This window comes from Terrapene carolina, unplaced genomic scaffold (assembly GCF_002925995.2).
Source record: "Terrapene carolina triunguis isolate 2854851 unplaced genomic scaffold, T_m_triunguis-2.0 Scaffold69, whole genome shotgun sequence".
NCBI lineage: Eukaryota > Metazoa > Chordata > Testudines > Emydidae > Terrapene > Terrapene triunguis.
The window spans coordinates 6422562-6440882 of NW_020664420.1; the positions used below are offsets into that span (position 1 = coordinate 6422562).

Genomic DNA, 18321 nt, shown 5'->3' on the forward strand with positions numbered 1-18321 from the left:
GAATCTTTGTTTACCGCTCCACACTATCAGCCGATGGGTTTTCATTACACTGAGCCATTGACAAGTTTTGGATGGGCAAAGCACACGCAGGCAGGTCATTTCATTTTAAGAAACCAAAGCAAACTGGAAGAACGAGCAGAAGGGGTCAGCACTAGGGAATGGGCTGAGCTGAACTCATAATAGTACCTCCCTTTTAGAGCCCTTTTTAATCCAGAGATCGCAGAGCACTGTACAAAGGACATCAGTATCATCATCCCTATTTTACAGATGGGAAACTGAAGCACAGCGCGATGGCACGACGTGCCCGAGGTTACCCAGGAGGCCAGTGGCAGAGAAGGGAATAGAACCCAGTTGCTCTGCCTAGAACAGCAGTGTCACCGATAGAAAATGCAATATATTGATGCTTAAGCAACGTGACAGGATCATAGGTGTGTCGGAAACCTCAAGGTTTGCCCAAGATGACGCACGGAGTTCTTGGCTGAATTGGGGATAGAACTTAGATGTGAGTCTCGGTCTGGTGCCATCCATCTCTCCCATCGTAAATGCATGTGGTGCTTTACAGGCAAAGGGCCTGATTCTCCTCTCACTGACACATGTGTTATGCTGGTGTAGGAGCTACTCCTGATTTTATACCAGTCTAAGTGAGAGGAGAAACAGGCCACACATCCCTGGCTGAGAAGGTTTGCAGTATAAGGTAAGATATGACTGACAAGGAGTGCCATCAAGCCTCAGGGAAAGTACAAAGGTGACAGCAATAAGACCATGCAGCTCATTTCTTTGAATAGAATATAGAAAGAGTTTATGGGCTGCTCAGAGAAATAAAGTAATAAAGGCAAATCTTCATCTCCCTGAGCCTGTCCATTATTGTATTATATAAGCTAAGGTTCCGTCCAGTAGATGGCAGCACTTTGCATACAAAGACGCCAGCGCAAAAAAATGCCACTATTTTGCACGCTGACACTTGAAGGCTTTCCAATATATTTCCCTACTTTTAAATGCCAATTTTGGGGGCTTTGTATCCAGACACTAAGAGGCAGGGACATGCAAGTTTAATTGGGAAGTGTCTTGAAGTTTTACCAATAAGGAAACAGAAGAGGCCAACTGTGGTCCCTCACTAGCATTGGCAGTGAAGGAAATGAAATCCCAATCTCAAAGACAGAGTGTTGCAGCATTAAGATCCTCCATTATCTCTAGGATGGATGGCAGGCTTTGGTGTGTTACCTCGCAGGCTTTGGTGTGTTCATTCTGCCATTCTTCCCTGATCTTCTCAAGAGCACCAACATTCAGCTGATATTGCCTGTCTGGTAGGGAAATCCAACAGCAATTTGATCACATGTACAACACACAGGTCTGGATGCATGAAAGACTCAGGTAAACAATTCTAAACACTGTGATCAGAATATGTTGGACCCTGGGTTTAATTTGGGTCTAGAGCATGTGAAATGAGTTTATATAAGAACATAAGAAAGGCCGTACCGGGTCAGACCAAAGGTCCATCTAGCCCAGTATCCTGTTTCAAACTCATTTCAAAGGATCAAATTGTTTAAATTATAACAGAGACACTTTCACCTAGAAAAGTGAAGATCTTTCAACCAGTTCTAAGTAGCAGCTGCTCTTAATTGTTAAAAGAAAATCAAATACAAATAGAATATTTCAATTACATCATATCATATTATGACATGACAGCAGTGGTAGTGAATATTAAGCACTATTTTCACTGACGTGTCATGAAACAACATTATAAAAATATTCAAAACTCAAAATACTAAATGATATTTTGAAATTCCAAAATGAAATAACAAAAAAATCCCCAAACTGAAATTTTTGAGAAATTCCAAAAATATCTGTTTTCCTTTTGAATCAGAACAAAAAGAAATCGAGGTGCTGAAATTTTCTGCAAACCAGGAATTCCAAGTTGCAGCCAGTCCAGACAATGCCGCACAAAGAAACTCTTGACATTTTCCAAGACAAACATATTCCAAAATGGAAATCTTTTTATTTCAAAATATTTTTTTTCTGCTGAAATATTTGTCACAATCAAATAAAACTGTGATTCCAAAATTATTCCCAGTATGACACAAATGGCATTTTCCATCAAAAAAAGTTTCAACTAAACATTTCCAGTCAGCTCTAGCTGGGACATGGTCTCATCACAAGGAGACAATGAGCCATCAAGACATAATGTTTGACTTCCTGGGGCAAATGTATCCAGCGTATAACTGTGCGACCCACTGTTTTAGGAAAGGGAGGGTCTATGCCAGTCACCCCAATACAGCACTTGTGTAATGGGTTCCTCTCCATCCCATCCCCTACCTGCAGCCCCCAGCGTGGCCCAGCCCCTCCACATGTAACAGATACTCCATGTTATCAGCACTCACCAGAATCTTCCAGAGCTGACTTGCTCTGAGCCAACTTTACAAACAGCTGAAAAACAGAAAGATAAAGGAGTCATTGTGAGACAGCAGCTGAACCCACAAACACTGCAGAGAAAGTAAGGTTGGACCTCATTTCTATCCTGCAAATCCATCCTTAACCAGTGGGTGAAGTCAAACCACCAACCCAGATTTTTTCCCCCCAAGCTCTGTGTCAGTGATTCCTCACTAGTGGTTCAAGTCTTCCATGCTGGCTGTCAACCATCAGGCCTTCAGCTAGCTACCAAGCTCCCAGAACCACCTTTGAACTCCTGGTGATTCTGCTACCAGAGCTTCCGTGCAGTGAAAGGGGGCTCTCCTGTGTAAATCCAACTGCAGGTTCAGGGTCCCTGTTTGGCAGGTTTCTTAGAAACTGTAGCCACTATCTTTAGTTCTAAAATGACTATAACAGGGTTCAAAAAAGAAATAGATAAGTTCATGGAGGATAGGTCCATCAATGGCTATTAGCCAGGATGGTGTCCCTAGCCTCTGCTTGCCAGAGGCTGGGAATGAGCGACAGGGAATGGATCTCTTGGTGATTACCAGTTCTGTTCATTCCCTCTGGGGCACCTGGCATTGGCCACTGTCGGTAGACAGGATACTGGGCTAGATGGACCTTTGGTCTGACCCAGTATGGTCGTTCTTATGTTCTTAATGGTATTTTTTCCTGGAGGTGATTTAGTTGTTGAACAGTACCTAAAGCAGGACAGAAAAAGTGCCTTCCTTTCACCCTCCGTGTTACCTTTTCTTGTTGCTTTTGTGTTACAAGGTTTGCATTGCGGTGCACGGCCTGTTCCGCTTCATCTTTATCCCTGCATCGCTGCTCATACAGCCTCTTTGCCTAGGAGAGAGGTGGGTATGTAAGCGAGTAGGAAATGCAACACAACACACACACACTAAACTGTTGGATCAAATCCTGCACTCACGTTAAGGATTCTATAGGATCTGCCACATACATTACTGGAACTTCAGTTCAGTATCCTGCCTCTGGTAGCCACCAACATCTGATGCTTCAAAGGAAGACAAGCCCCTCAATGAAGGCAGCCAACTGTGCAATGCTGCGTATGTAAGGACACCTTTCCTTCCTGACCCGAGATTAGTTTATGTCCTGAAGCATGAGATTTGATTACCCTCATCACAGCCTGAATAACACAGCTGGCCCCGCATTCATTTTCCTCCCACACTCTTTGCATTTGCTCTGTAGCTCCTGGTCTGCATGTCACTCGCCAGGTGCAGAACAAAAATACAGTAAATACAAAGACAATGAAAAGATTTGGTGGCTTAGTCAGCTTCAGTGCTTGGACACAGGACGTGTGCTCATGCAAATACCATTCTCACTGTTTAACCATTCAAACACAAAACTATTGTAGGTAACACAGACAGTGTTATGTTTCTAATGTGCCTGCATGCTACAGATCTGTGGCCTGTAAGAACCAGATGATAGGAGCCACTTACCTCCACTGTTTTCTTATACTGCAAATTCCTATTTTTATGAATTGCATCCATTACAAGCTCCAGCTGTGAAGGGAACAACACCTGCATTAGTGCACCATCCAGCCCCAGGAGCACTGCAAGGACGAAAGCTGCCGAGGAGCTTAGCGGCTAAGACGGTCACCTTGATAGGCTCCCAGTTCAAGTCCTGTCTGGTGTGTGTCAGACAACATCTCAGCAATGTGAGACCAGCAAATCTCATAACAATATATTGCATCACATGACCAACACCCTTCATGACGAGGGCCCTACCAAGTTCACGGCCAGGAAAAATGTGTCACGGACCATGAAATCTGGTCTCCCCCCGTGAAAGCTGGTCCTTTGTGTGCTTTTACCCTATACTGTACAGATTTCACAGGGAAGACCAGCGTTTCTCAAATTGGGGGTCCTGACCCAAAAGGGAGTTGCAGGAGGGGGGGCGCAAGGTTATTTTAGGGTGGTCACGGTATTGCCACCCTTACTTCTGTGCTGCCTTCACAGCTGGGCTCCTGGCCAGCCACCGCCGCTCTCCAGCTGCCCAGCTCTGAAGGCAGCGCCACCACCAACAGCAGCGCAGAAGTAAGGGTAGCTGTACTGCAACCCCCCCTCCAATAACCTTGCACCCCCCCCCCCCCCACACACACACACACACAACTCCTTTTTGGGTCAGGTTCCCTACAATTACAGCACCGTGACATTTCAGATTTAAATAGCTGCAATCATGAAATTTACGATTTTTTAAATCCTGGGACCATGAAATTGACCAAAATGGACTGTGAATTTGGTAGGGCCCTATTCATGAGGTCTGGCAATATCGGTGAGCCCTCTCCCTCCTGTTTGGTATAAACTTTAACTACTGATTAACTATTGTTATCCTTCCTTTTACAGACAGAGGGCAAACAAAGACACAGAGGAGTTAAGTGGCTTGGCCCAAAGCCCCACAGGAAAGAGTCAGGAATAGAACCCAGCTTTCCTGGATCCTGCACATAATACAACCCAGTAAGGGCTTGATTTTCAGATGTATTTAGGGTAATCAGATGTCCCGATTTTATAGGGACAGTCCCGATTTTTGGGTCTTTTTCGTATAGGCTCCTATTACCTTCCACTCCCTGTCCCGATTTTTCACACTTGCTGTCTGGTCACCCTAGATGTATTCCAGCCCACAGTGAGAACAAAGGCAACTACTGGGTACTGTGTGTGTCTGAAAACCTGGCCAGAGACCACAGCTGCCCCATTAAAAGCAATTGTACGTTGTGAAGATCTCTTGCCAAGATCTGAAGCTCAGGGAGCAGAAAGGGCCCAGGCGCAGCTTTCGATGGAAAGAAAATACAAAAATGATCTATTTTTCCTAAAAAGAAGCGTAGGAACCCAAAGGCAAACACATGCAGCTTGAATGAGGAAGTTGTAAGTCACCACACTCATGCACTCTGATGCAGTTACAGCATTTAGGAATGAACTCTGGACTTCCCAGAGCAGCAGGGAGTTCACGGGCGAGGGAAGGGGAGGGACAGAGAAAGAAAACCCTTACCCCAGCAGCCAACATATACACCGAACAGGCAACTTAGCACACTTGCAAACTTCCAGTAAAGCTTGGGCTCTTTCACAGCTCCCAGGCCCAGGTGTAAAGCTAAGGAGCTGGCCGTTTGGGGTCATTAAAGATCCCACAGCACCATTTGCAGAAGTCAAGGTTTTAATCCTGGCATTCTGGCCAGATTCCAGCTCACAGAATCACGTGACGCCTTCCCAAATTCCTGACCTTTTTCTGATGACGTTTTTGCTTTTCCCTGAAGTCCTCCATCTTCCTCGCCTCTTCCCGAAGGGTCTGGGCCAGCTGGATGTGACTCTGCCCAACACCATCTACCTCTGCAAGTGAGGGGGAAAAAACAAAAAACCCACATGCTCACAAAGATGGTCTTGACTGGAGTCACTTGTGTTATCTAACACAACACTAGGCAGCATTTCTAAAACACCTTCTCTGAGAGTTTCAACTAGAGCCAAGCAAAGTTCTTCAGGCAAATGGCAATCACCTGGGATGTGGGAGACAGGTTCAAATCCCCCCCTCTGCTGATGTGGAGAAGAGATTTTAATGTAGGTCTCCCACATTGTAGGTGAGTGCCCCAACTACCGGGTATGGGATAGCCTAGTGTGGGGCTTTCTCAATCTCCTCTGTTGAAACTGTTACTGTGTCTAAAATACATGAATAGTCACTGGGCCAGAGAGAGAGAGAGAGAGAGAAAAAGTGAGACTAACTCAACAGCTGGTGATTGGAGCACTTACCTGTGAGACCCAAGTTTGTATCCTTGTTCCAACCTGGCCAACGGGCAAGTTGTTTGGTGAATCTAACCCTTCGTTTCCTTTGCTTTTTACATGGACAACGTGCCCGGAAATGAACCAGTTCATTCTGGGTTGAACAAAACATTTAGTCCAACCCACAGTGACATTTTTGTGGACTTTTTCAATTTGCTGACTTTTTTTTGGAAATTTTCAGATGCGGTCTGAATTTTTTTTTTTTTTTTGTAACTGCCAATAAACTGAAAAATCAGTTATTTGCCCAGCTTTAGCTGCACCATGCTTCATAGACATCAAACCCTAGAAACATCCCTGTAAGGTAGGTCAGCCTATTACGCCCACTTTACAGATCGATAAACTGAGGCACAGAGACAGGTGAAGGACTAGATTTAGATAATGGCAACAGTTAGCTTGAGTTACTCCTCTCAAGTTAGCCTAGCTCAAGCAAGAGCAGCCACACACTGCGAAATAACACTCAAGATCTGATTAACAGTGCAGAGCAACTGCATTAGCAGAGTGATAACCTATTGCTAAAAATTGAGCTGTAGCCAGGAGCTGTGTCCCCACTACATTACTCAAGCTTCACCCACGCCCTCTCACAGGCCAGCTAAATGGCACCACCTAACTCAGCTAGAGACTTTTGTATATGAACAGGAGTCCAGTTAGAGGCAACACTTGAGTTATACCTCAAGCTGCAGTGAACACCAGCCCTTTAGTGTGGTGTCCACGGATTTGGAAGGGCCCAATTTGAAACACCTAGCACCTGATTTTCAGAAGCTTTGAGCACCCACAGCTCCCATTGATGGACCCTGAATCAGAAAATAAAAGACTCAAGATTGGTTTCATTTTATTATGAACCCCCTTGACTGGGTATTGGCCTTGCCTGGGGTTAGAGGTCACCTGGCTTACAGGTGAAAGCCCTAAGTAAAAGAATAAATGGACACAAATTGGACATCAGGAATGGTAACGTACAAAAGCCAGTAGGAGAACACTTCAATCTCCCTGGACATTCTAAAACAGATTTAAAAGTCACTATTCTTGAACAACAACAAAAAACTTCAGAAACAGGCTTCAAAGAGAAACAGCAGAACTAAAATTCATTTGCAAATTTTACACCATTAATTTGGGTTTCAATAGGGACTGGGAGTGGCTGGCTCATTACAGAAGCAGCTTTGCCTCTCCTGGAATTGACACCTCCTCATCTATTATTGGGAGTGGACTACATCCACTCTGATTGAATTGGCCCTGTCAGCACTGGTTCTCCACTTGTGAGGTAACTCCCTTCTCTTCATGTGTCGGTATATAATGCCCGAGTCTGTAACTTTCACTCCATGCACCTGAAGAAGTGGTTTTTACCCACGAAAGCTTATGCCCAAATAAATCTGTTAGTCTTTAAGGTGCCACCGAACTCCTTGTTGTTTAGATGAAAGTTTTGTTTTGTCCCACAGGGCACTATACAGAACTACACCCAGAACTCTGACAATTGACAGCTTCTGTTCAAGACTTCCAGGACTGGAAGAGTCGGGGGCGCAACGGGTCAGGATCCAGGTGCACTGGCAGAGTTTTGTGGGAAGTTAGGGTAAGACTGTGATACACAAGCTGCGCCTCGCGAGCGGCTCTTTAATGTGTCTCCTGTGGCTCTTTGCAACACATGATATTAAATCACTGTGTCATTTAAATATTAATCAATCGGGATGCTTTTACAGTGTCATTAAACCAATTAAGTTATTAACTTGCACTAAGTTATCAACTTATTTGCTGTGAGAATAAATATCTATATATAAACTAAATATTTCCCTGTCGTCATGTTTAAATATGAATAGTACTATAGTAAACGAAACAATGAATTCACACGACTGTGGCTCTTTTGGGCAATGTTGAGCACTAATTTGGCTCCTGGTCCACTGAGGTCTGAGTATCACTGCTTTAGACTGATGAACAAAACAGCACAGGGTGGACCACAAAGGCTGGGTTTTAACTGACATAATTGGATGTAATTGTTTTCAAGTGAATTGATTAGATTTTTCACCCAGTGCAGTTCAAAGCCAGGAAAATGTTGAAAGGCCAGCATGCTACATGACAGCAGCACTAGCCTCTACGAAGACATTACAATGACCTGGCTCGGGGGCGGGGGGGTGCGCCACTGCCCTCTATTGGATGCAATCAGCATTGTGCATCTGTGTGTCATAGGTAGGGCCCTACCAAATTCACAGCCGTGAAAAACACGTCACGGACCATGAAATCAGACCTCCCCCATAAATCTAGCTATTGGAGGGACTCCTACTGTTCAACTGCTCCAGCTACTAGTCCACCGGTCTGGAGAGGGATGGGACTTCCTCTTCCCCTGCATGGCCGCTCTCGGGGGGAGATCAGACCCACCTCTGGGTACCTCCCCTGGCTGCAGGAAGCTCCATGGCTGTACCTTCTGAGCCCAGCTCTGGAGGCAGCACAGAAGTGAGGGTGGCAATCCCGTGACCCCCCTATATAAGCTTTGTGACCTCCCCCTCCCCAATAACCTCCTTTTCGGTCAGGAACCCCCCCATTACAACACCATGAAATTTCAGATGTAAACATCTGAAAACGTGAAACCGACCAATTTTAAAACCCTCCAGCAGTGAAATGGATCAAAATGGACCGTGAATTTGGTAGGGGCCTAGTCATAGGCAGGAGAGCTGGTCAGGAAGCGGCTGACAAAACATTTTTTTCATCAGAATTTGAAGATTTATCTAAACATTTCACAGACACGGTTCGATTTCAACAAAGTGACGACAGAAACCTGCCTGATTTCCTGCCAGCTTCCCCATCTGGCTCCTCCGCAACCCAGCTGGTGGGCTGCTGGGGAGCGCGGCCTCCAGGATCTGCAGCGCGCCTGGCAGACTGCCTGGAAGCTGGGGCTCCATTCCGCTTGGCAGCAAATTTCAAAATTTCTGTTTTGGTTTCATTCCGATTCAGAAGCAAGTTTCGAAATATCAAAAATCTCCCACACAACGGAATTGCCTTTCCCTGCCCTGCTCTAACAGACGCCGGCTTGCTTGTAGTTCTAGCCCGACGGACGCCATGACACGCCGAGCGCCTGCAGCGTGCAGAATAACCTATTCTGTGTGACAAGCGTGCCGTTCCTAGAGCACCACAGATTTCCGGCAACACTACTGTGTTGTCACATTCTTTTCAGCCTCTTTCACTTCTAACAATGGGTGTTGAAATGCCAGCACTGCTATTCTTGCGCCACCAGCTTCCTCCCTCTCAGAGTATCTGCCGGGAAAGAAACAGTTATCACGAAAATAACTGCACTGTCCACCTGGTGCCAGCCAGTTTTAAAATGCACGTTAGGACCCCAAGGCTGCATTAGTGGCTCTATCAGGCCAGTTACTTCGAATTAACCTCAACTGTTCTTAAGGGTAGGTCCACACTACCCGCCCGATTCGGCGGGTAGAGATCGATCTTCTGGGATCGATTTATCGCGTCTCATCTGGACGCGATAAATTGATCCCAGAAGCGCTCCCCGGTCGACTGCGGAACTCCTGCTCGCCGAGAGGAGGAAGCGCTGTCGACGAGGGAGCTTGCCTGCGCCGCGTGGACCCACAGTAAGTAAACTTAGTTCGATCTAGGAAACGTCGACTTCAGCTACGCTATTCTCGTAGCTGAAGTTGCGTTTCCTAGATCAATCCCCCGCCCCAGTGTGGACCAGCCCTAAGAGACAAGTTTGTCTCTAGAAAGAGACTTCCAAGCTCTCCAGTAGTGGTTGGAATGTGCTTAGAACAGAGCAGCATGAAGTACACCAAAAACCTTCCTGTAGGTTCAACTTTACTGTTCAATTCTCTAACCTGTCATTCCAGTTTTCCCACTGGTGTAACATCACTGAAGTCAAGGGAGTTAACCCTGATTTTATACGATTGTTAAATGGAAGGCCAATCAGGCCCACTGGACACACACAAGGAAAACAACTTAACAGTATACAGCATGACAGCTGGCCAAAACTCTGGGTTTCAGCTCACAAAAAGTTTCGGTATTTGGGAATTTTGTTTCTCTCGGATTCAGAATTTACTGATATATTTTGCTAACTGACAAACCACAAATACCTGCATCTGGGAAACACTGAACTGTAGCCTTTTAGATACAAAACAGGTGAAATGGACATTCTTGTCCATTTCACCCCTGCTATTCAGGGAGGGTAGCCCAGGGAGCCAGCTGGCCCAGGACTCTGGAAGCCCTGGGCTCCTCAGCCCAGGCCATCTGCCCCAGAGCCACCGACACTGGAATCTGGTTCCAGGAATTGCAGGCTCCCAGGTCTGCGGCAGGAAGCCTAGAAGCCCTGATGAGCCCCACCTAGAGCCATGGTTCTCAGGGCTTCCAGGCTGTGGAGCTGGGAACCACACTGCTGCTAGACCCACAGCACCAAGCGTTTTCATATTCCTGGCTCCAAGCAGGGAGCCTGGAAGGCCTGACATGGAGGGGCTGTCCCAAAGCGGTAGCTGGAGCCCACGTTCTTGAGATGTTGACTCCCCGCTCCACAGCGGGGACCTTGGAGTCCCTGGCTCCAGCTGGGACTCACAAGGCTGCCTGAGTCTCTGTCACATAGTGTGGAGCCCAGTAGGCCCCGAGCAGTCTGCATGGTGGGATTGTCCCAGAGCTGTGGACCCTGGAACAAGGGCTTCCCAGCAGTCCACCAGGAAAGCAGGCAGGTTTCCAGTAGAAAGCTCCCTGTGTCCCTATGAAAGTTTCATCTAACCTGTAATAGGGCTGGTTAAATACTTCAGTCCGCTGAATTGTTATTTTCCAACTAAACTTTGGTTTCATCAGAAAATTTCCAATCAGCACTTCACTGTAGTTTAACTAGTCTCTTTGATACGCGAAAAATGTTTCCTATCAGATCATGCCGCGTTGTTGTGTCCTGGGACTGACAGGGCTAGAAGAGAGACAAGGTGGGTGAGGTAATATCTTTTACTGGGCCAGCTTCTGTTGGTGAGAGAGAGAGAGAGAGAGAGAGATCAGCTTTGGCGCTTACGCAGAGCTCTGCTTCTCATATCAGATCAGTTATTTCTCTAGTGTTAAAAATTAACCACCACAGTAAGCAAGGTCTCTCTTTCCACCACCAGACGAAGCAATACAATGAGCAGTTACATACAGGATGATAAGGGGTTAGGTGCAGGCCAGAGAAAGACACGAAATATTTGGGCCAAAATGGAACAACCGAGCACAGCCACAAATGTAAATACAGACATCCAGGAGGAGATATGAAGCTGAACAGAATGCAGAAGTGGAGGCACTTTGAATATAGCACCAATACGTCTCCTCCAAATCCCTTCTTAGACTCCCCGCACTCCCATCAAAGACATTAGACAAATCAAAAGCTCAAACAGGGCGTGTGCTAAACCACACTGCTCAGCAAGTCAGTTTGCTTTCTGGCACATCCCTGCTCTTCCCCCCAGGACTTCATCTGATCTATTTAGATGTTTAGCTTCAAGTTCTCAGGGACCCAGTAAGTATAATGCAAATTACATTTGGGGGGGGGGGTAGGAGGGACTCTATGACTAACAATGCTTCCAACTGACGGGGGGTTTAAGCAAGTCAGTTCATCTCTCTCTGCAACAGCTTCCCAGTTTGTGAACCAGAGATTACACTTTCCTCTCTGATCTGCCCACAGGGTGTCTTTGTGAGGCTTCATTGGTTAAGGTTTGTAAAATGCTCTGAAGGTAACAGCGCTGTGCATTCTATAATGGCACTATGCTCCTAGAAAGTATGGAGTGAAAGTAACTGCCAAGGAGATGAAAACAAACGAATGTAAAATGGGAATAGCTCACTGTACCCCCAGCTAATCTGATTTTACAGTCTATTTCTGAGGCAAACGACTGTATAGGTTTGCAGACTTTTGAATATACTTTTTTCAAACTGTCATCCACAGTCTCCAATGCAGCCGGATTTCTTGACAAATACAAAGAACGATGTTAAGCAGTTACTTACGTTGCTTAAAAACTTCAAGAGCTCTCTTCAGGGTGCTGAAAAACACAGGCACAGAGTTACAGGGTAGGTGATAGAATTGTCAGATTCCCCATGGCATGTAATGATGGCTTCGCTGACAAGGGCAAGATTCCCCCTTCGCTCTAACCTTTTCACATACTGCTCACACCCACTCAGTCAATCTTTCGGGTTGTACGTGTGTACACACACACACACACACACACACACACACAGCGTCAGGCTCAAACAGAGATTTGGGCTTTTCACCGTTCTGTCATTCAAGGACAAGATTTCATTCCCCTATGCAGCAGCACAGACGGTGGGGACAGGAGACACTATTAACATCACTACATATGCCAACCAACTGGGCAGTTCGGGATGACATTCCTGTGACACCCGGGGCAGCTTTAACCCATGCTTATATTATCATCATCATTAATATTTGTTGGTATTACAGTAGGACCTAGAGGCTCCAACCAAGATTGGGTCCCACTGGTTTAGGCACCGTACATAAACACAGCCTCTTTCTGTGTTTAGGGCAGGGACTGTCTAAACAGACAAGACAGGCAAAGAAAGAGAGATGATCCCCATTTCACAGATGGGGAGCTGAGGTGCTCTGAGAGACATTACAAACGCAAAAGAACATAAAACTAGTTTGTTTGCTTTCATTCCACTTCCTTTTCTGTGACTGTAGCAAGGGTAGGCGGTAATCTAGCTAGCACAGGTCACAGTAGCAGTGTAGGCACAGACTTTAGCGTGGGCTAGCCACCCATCGGGGACCCTGGGTAAGCATTTGGGTTGCTGGCCTGCACTGAAGCCCATGCAACCAAGTCTACACTGCACCGGAGTATATTTACGCTGCCCACAGCACCAAGCCTCCCAGCCCAGGTCTGCAGACGTGGGCTTGCACTACAGCCCTAAACATAGCTGGTAGAGGTTGTGGCTCAGAAGCCTAAGGTGCTGGGGGGGCAGAGAGGAAGCTTCTGAGTGTGAGCTCCAGCTCAAGCCGCAACTTCAGAGTGCAGCTATTTTTACAGTGCTCGCGCAAGCCCAAGCGTGCAGACCAGGGCTGGGAGGCTCACTGCCACGGGCTATGGAGACATACCCACTGTTACCCGGATATGCCTACCTGGGATATAACTACCCCTTCATTTGCAGCGTAGTTCTAGGGTACCCTAAGAGGAAAGCTGTAGAAGAAAAGGAAGTGGAATTAGCATAAAGAAAGCTAGTTAAATGTTCTCTTGCGTTTGCAGTGTCTTTCAGAGCGTAGTAGGTTCAACCTAAACACCCCTTCACCACCCCTAACATACACATGTTGAAATGTGTCCCAAGAAATTGGAATCTTTTGGACAGTGAATTTCAGTGCTGAAATGTAGAGGAGATCTTATTTCCATTCTATACAAAGCCCAGATGCAGGAAGATGCAAGCAAGTAGAGAATACAGCCTTTCACATGCAGCCACACACCGCAGCTTAGGGAAGTGAAGAGACGTGTCCAAGGCCACGCATGAAGTCAGGAAGAGAACCCAGCTCTCACGATTCCCAGTCCTCTACACTGGACCACAACAGCTAGTGTTGACTTCCTTTAAGTAGTGTTAATTTCTGATAATAGGAAGTTGGCTTAGTGGGATGCTAACATCAATGAATTACAATTACTGGCATGTCTCTCATGCACAAGACTCTGATTTTAGCCAGTCTTTTTCCAGTCATATCAATACTAATTTCAGCCTCCTTCTAACTTGCACTCCCTTTTTTGGATTCGACATTAGCCCCCGCCATCAGCGTTCCAAGTCAAGGTAGCTTTTGTTATGAACACAAATAGGAATGAGAACACACACAAGGATCTAAACTTACTTCAATTCTGTCTGCCCACAGGGCTTCTTCTTTGTCAGGTTAATGAGCTCTTTGCCATATTTTTCTTCTATAGTTGCCCTGTTGTGGAAAGAGAGGAGGTTAGAAGAAACTCACATGCCATGCAGATCTGCAAGGTGCTTGCTAGAAGGGTAAAGGCTGGAAGGAGAGGGTGCTAGAATGAAATCTAGCTCCCAAACCAACTACACACAAACTGCCTCGTACTGCCATAAGGTGTCGAGCTGAGTCCTGGCCTAAGGGGTCGTGAAAGGGACTGCTAACTACTCTACCAGGTCTGAACCACCAGAGGGCTAATAGCTGAGGTTTGGCCAAAAATGGAAATGAAGTATTGTGAATTTCACCCTTTCACCTCCCAGGTTTCCGGCCAGCTGCTACAGACAGGCTGCACGTGGTCAGTCCAAAAGAGCAGCAGCTAAGATTATATTGTCGCTGTTTACCCAACGGACCCCCCAAAATGCATTTTTCAGTGAAAAAACCATCTGTCAAAAACAAAACAAAGATCACCCAACGCTATTTGCGAGTTCCTGGCTCCCAGACCTGTGTTCAGACTCTGCTTCCTTTGAAGCTCTAAGGACAGCTCCTCCTGTATTTGGGATTACCCTGGTGAAGTATATAAGGGCTACTACCTCTGTTAAGTGGATGGAAAATTTGGCCCTTAAGCTCCAGTGGGAGTTTTCCATGGATCAAGGTCTGTAAGGGATCTTTGGAATAAAACAAAAGTTTTAAAAACAACATCTGAAGCAGGACCTTAGTCCTGGAGTTGTCACCCACCAAGTCAGCTGTTAAATATGGCATGTCCCAGAGGCTACGTGGCACTTCTGAGATATCACACTAGCCTCTTCTCTCTGGAGGAAGACAGAATTCGAACCCATGGCTAGACCACAGAAGTAGTGTTTGGTCACCTTATTCTAAGCCCAAATGGACATTTACAATTGCTATGAAATCAATACACATGCCCCAAGTGTAATAAAAATGTAAAGACCCACTGAAAATTAGGCAGCTATTTAAATTTATCCTAATGCCTGCCAAAGCTGTGTCCTTACAATAACTGTCATCTTTAATATCCTCTTGAATGGGGAGTCTAAAACCATCAGGAAACTCCAGTGTGATGGGTACCACACAGTGATCAAGGTGTTCATGAAGAACTATGTGTACAGAGGGCTAAATATCAGAATTGTTTTCAGACTCACTTCTGCAACAGTCTTCCCCTGAAAGGACAGTACAGTGAAAACCTGCTGCAGCTGTGATAGTAAATATAAGGAGGAGGGGGAGTTGAAACAGAATGGCTCACGGTAGTTGATTGGAACAATGATGTGCATGATATAGACCTGCAAAAAGTCTATCTTATTACATCGGCCAGGCTGGGCTGATGAATTGGAGAATGAGAAGAAATACTGACCAACACCAAGAACAACTCTGTTATCCTTCGGTACACAGAGTAACACTTTCCCCCTCTAAATCATCAAGCTTGACTGCAGATCGGGTTGGTGGCGAAAGACAGCTGTTACTATCTGACCGCCATTTGGTGGCCTATGTGAAATGGATCTCGGATTTCCATTCCAGTACGTTCGAGGACTGTATCGGGGATCACTTTTTGTTCCAGAAAGTGGAGGACACAACCAGGGGGACAGCCATTTTAGACTGGATTCTAACCAACAAGCAGGAATTGGTAATGAATCGGAAGGTGGAAGGCGATTTGGCTGAATGGGATCACGAACGGATAGATTTCATGACTTTAAGGAAAGGAAAGAGTGAGAGCAGCAGATAAAGGACAATGGACTTCAGAAAAAGCAGACTGCAATAAACTCAGAGAACTGGTAGGTAAGGTCCCATGGGAAGAAAATATACAGGAAAAAGAAGTTCAAGAGAGCTGGCAGTTCCTCAAGAAAACAACACTAAAGGCATAACTGCAAACTATTCTGATGAAAAGGAAAGATAGGAAGAATAGTAAGAGGCCAATATGGCACCATCCGGAGCTCTTTAATGACCTGAAAATCAAAAAGGTATCCTACAAAACGTGGAAGCATGGACAAATTGCTAAGGAGGAGTACAAAAGAACACAAGCAAGCACAAGCAAGTAGGAAAAAAATCAAAAAGGCTAAGGCATAAAATGAGTTATACCTACCAAGGGACAGAAAAGGCAATAAGAAGAGGTTCTATAAATACATTAGGAGCAAGAGAAAGATGAAGGAAAGTGTAGGTCCTCTACTTAGTGGGGAAGGAGAGCAAATAACTGATCATCTCAGAAAGAAAGCGGAGGGGTTTAATGCCTATTTTGCTTCAGGCTTCACCAAAAAGGTTAATAGTGACCAGATACGTAACACAATATTAACAACAAAGGGGAAGGAACGCAAGCCAAACTAGGGAAAGAACGGGTTAAAGAATATTTAGCCACGTTAGATGTATTCAAGTCAGCAGGGCCTGATGAAATTCATCCTAAGGTAAATGAGGGCATGTCTACACTACAAACTTAAGTCGACCTAACATAGGTCGATTTACAGCCACTGCAGTAATTACTGCAGTGGTTCACATCCACTACCCTCGTTCGGTCGGTGGTGCACGTCCTCACCAGGAGCACTTCCACCGACTTAAAAGGGCCGGTGTAGGGGGCTGAGAGCCCTGAGAGCTCCTGGCTCCCCACTCCCTGAACTATCTTTGAAAACTCCTCAAGGATGGGTGTGGTCCCAGGAGACTGGGGACAGGTCTATACTATGAACTTATATCAGTATAACTATATTGCTCAGTGCTGTGAAAAATCCACACCCCTGAGAGAGGCAATTAGACCGACCTCACCCCCAATGTACACAGCGCTATGTCAATGGGAGAGTTTCTCCCGTCAAGGTAGCTACCGCCTCTTGCAGAGATGGGACAAGTTCTCCCATTGGCATAGGAGCATATTCTCTAAAGCGTCAACATAGAATCATAGAACTGGAAGGGACCTCGAGAGATCATCTAGTCCGGTCCCCTTCACCCGTGGCAGGACTAAGTATTATCTAGACCATTCCTGACAGGTGTTTGTCTAACCTGCTCTTAAAAGTCTCCAATGCTGGAGATTCCACAGCCTCCCTAGGCAATTTATTCCAGTGCTTAACCACCCTGATAGTTAGGAAGTTTTTCCTAATGTCCAACCTAAACCTCCCTTGCTGCAATTTAAGACTATTGCTTCTTGTCCTATCCTCAGAGGTTAAGAAGAACAATTTTTCTTCCTCCTCCTTGTATCAACCTTTTACATACTTGAAAACTGTTATCATGTCCCCTCTCAGTAGGGTGACCAGACAGCAAGTGTGAAAAATCGGGACGGGGGGGGGGGGGGGGAAAAGGGGCCTATATAAGAAAAAGACCCAAAAATCGGGACTGTCCCTATAAAATCGGGACATCTGGTCATCCTACCTCTCAGTCATCTCTTTTTCAGACTAAACAAACCCATTTTTTTCCAATCTTTCCTCCTAGGTCATGTTTTCTAGACTTTTAATAATTTTTGTCGCTCTTCTCTGGAACATACCCCAGAGAAGGGCAAACATAGTGCCGGTCTTTAAAAGGGGAAGCAAAGAGGACCTGGGGAATTACCAGTCAGTCATCCTAACTTCCATAACAGGAAAGATACTGGGACAAATTATTGAACAATCTATTTGTAAACACCTGGAGATAATAGGGTTATAAGGTATAGCCAGAATGGATTTGTCAAGAAAAAAATCATGCCAGACCAACCCCATTTCCACAAATTGACTATGAGTCAACAATGTGATGCAGTTGTGAAAAAGGATATCATCATTCTGGGGTGTAATAACAGGCGTGTTGTATAGTATGTAAGGCATGGGAGGTAATTGTCCTGCTGTACTCCCCACTGGTGAGGCCTCAGCTGGAGTACTGTGTCCAATTCCAGGCACCACGCTTTAGGAAAGATGTGGACAAATTTGAGATATTCCAGAGGAGAGCCACAAAAATGATAAAAGGTTTAGAAAACCTGACCAATGAGGCAAGTTAAAACAAAAACAAAAACTGAGCACGTTTAGTCTTGAGAAAAGAAGACTGTGTGGGGGCCTGACAAGAATCTTGAAATCTGTTAAGGGCGGTTATAAAGAGGATGGTGATCAATTGTCCTCCATGTCCACTGAAGATATGAGAAGAAATAATGGGCTTTAATCTGCAGCAAGGGAGATTTAGGTTAGGTGTCAGGAAAAACTTTCTAACTATCAGGGTAGTGAAGCTCTGGACTGGGTTTCCAAGGGAGGTTGTGGAAGCCCCATCACTGGAGGTTTTTAAGAACAGGCTGGACAAACACTTGTCAGGGATGGTGTAATGATACTTGGTCCTGCCTCTATG

The 18321-nt window shown here is 45.6% G+C and overlaps 1 protein-coding gene across 1 annotated transcript in view; it reads right to left on the reverse strand.

Moving 5' to 3' along the window:
- The window catches only part of PSTPIP2 (proline-serine-threonine phosphatase interacting protein 2), a 46971-nt gene that overhangs the window by 5402 nt on the left and 23248 nt on the right, over positions 1–18321 (reverse strand). The window contains exons 3-9 of the mRNA XM_026649302.2: positions 13981–14058; positions 12132–12166; positions 5638–5744; positions 3867–3929; positions 3154–3252; positions 2379–2424; positions 1222–1301 (exon numbers count right to left, since the gene is read on the reverse strand). Of these exons, the coding sequence (XP_026505087.1) occupies positions 1222–1301; positions 2379–2424; positions 3154–3252; positions 3867–3929; positions 5638–5744; positions 12132–12166; positions 13981–14058 (508 nt within the window). The remainder of the gene's footprint in view (positions 1–1221; positions 1302–2378; positions 2425–3153; positions 3253–3866; positions 3930–5637; positions 5745–12131; positions 12167–13980; positions 14059–18321) is intronic.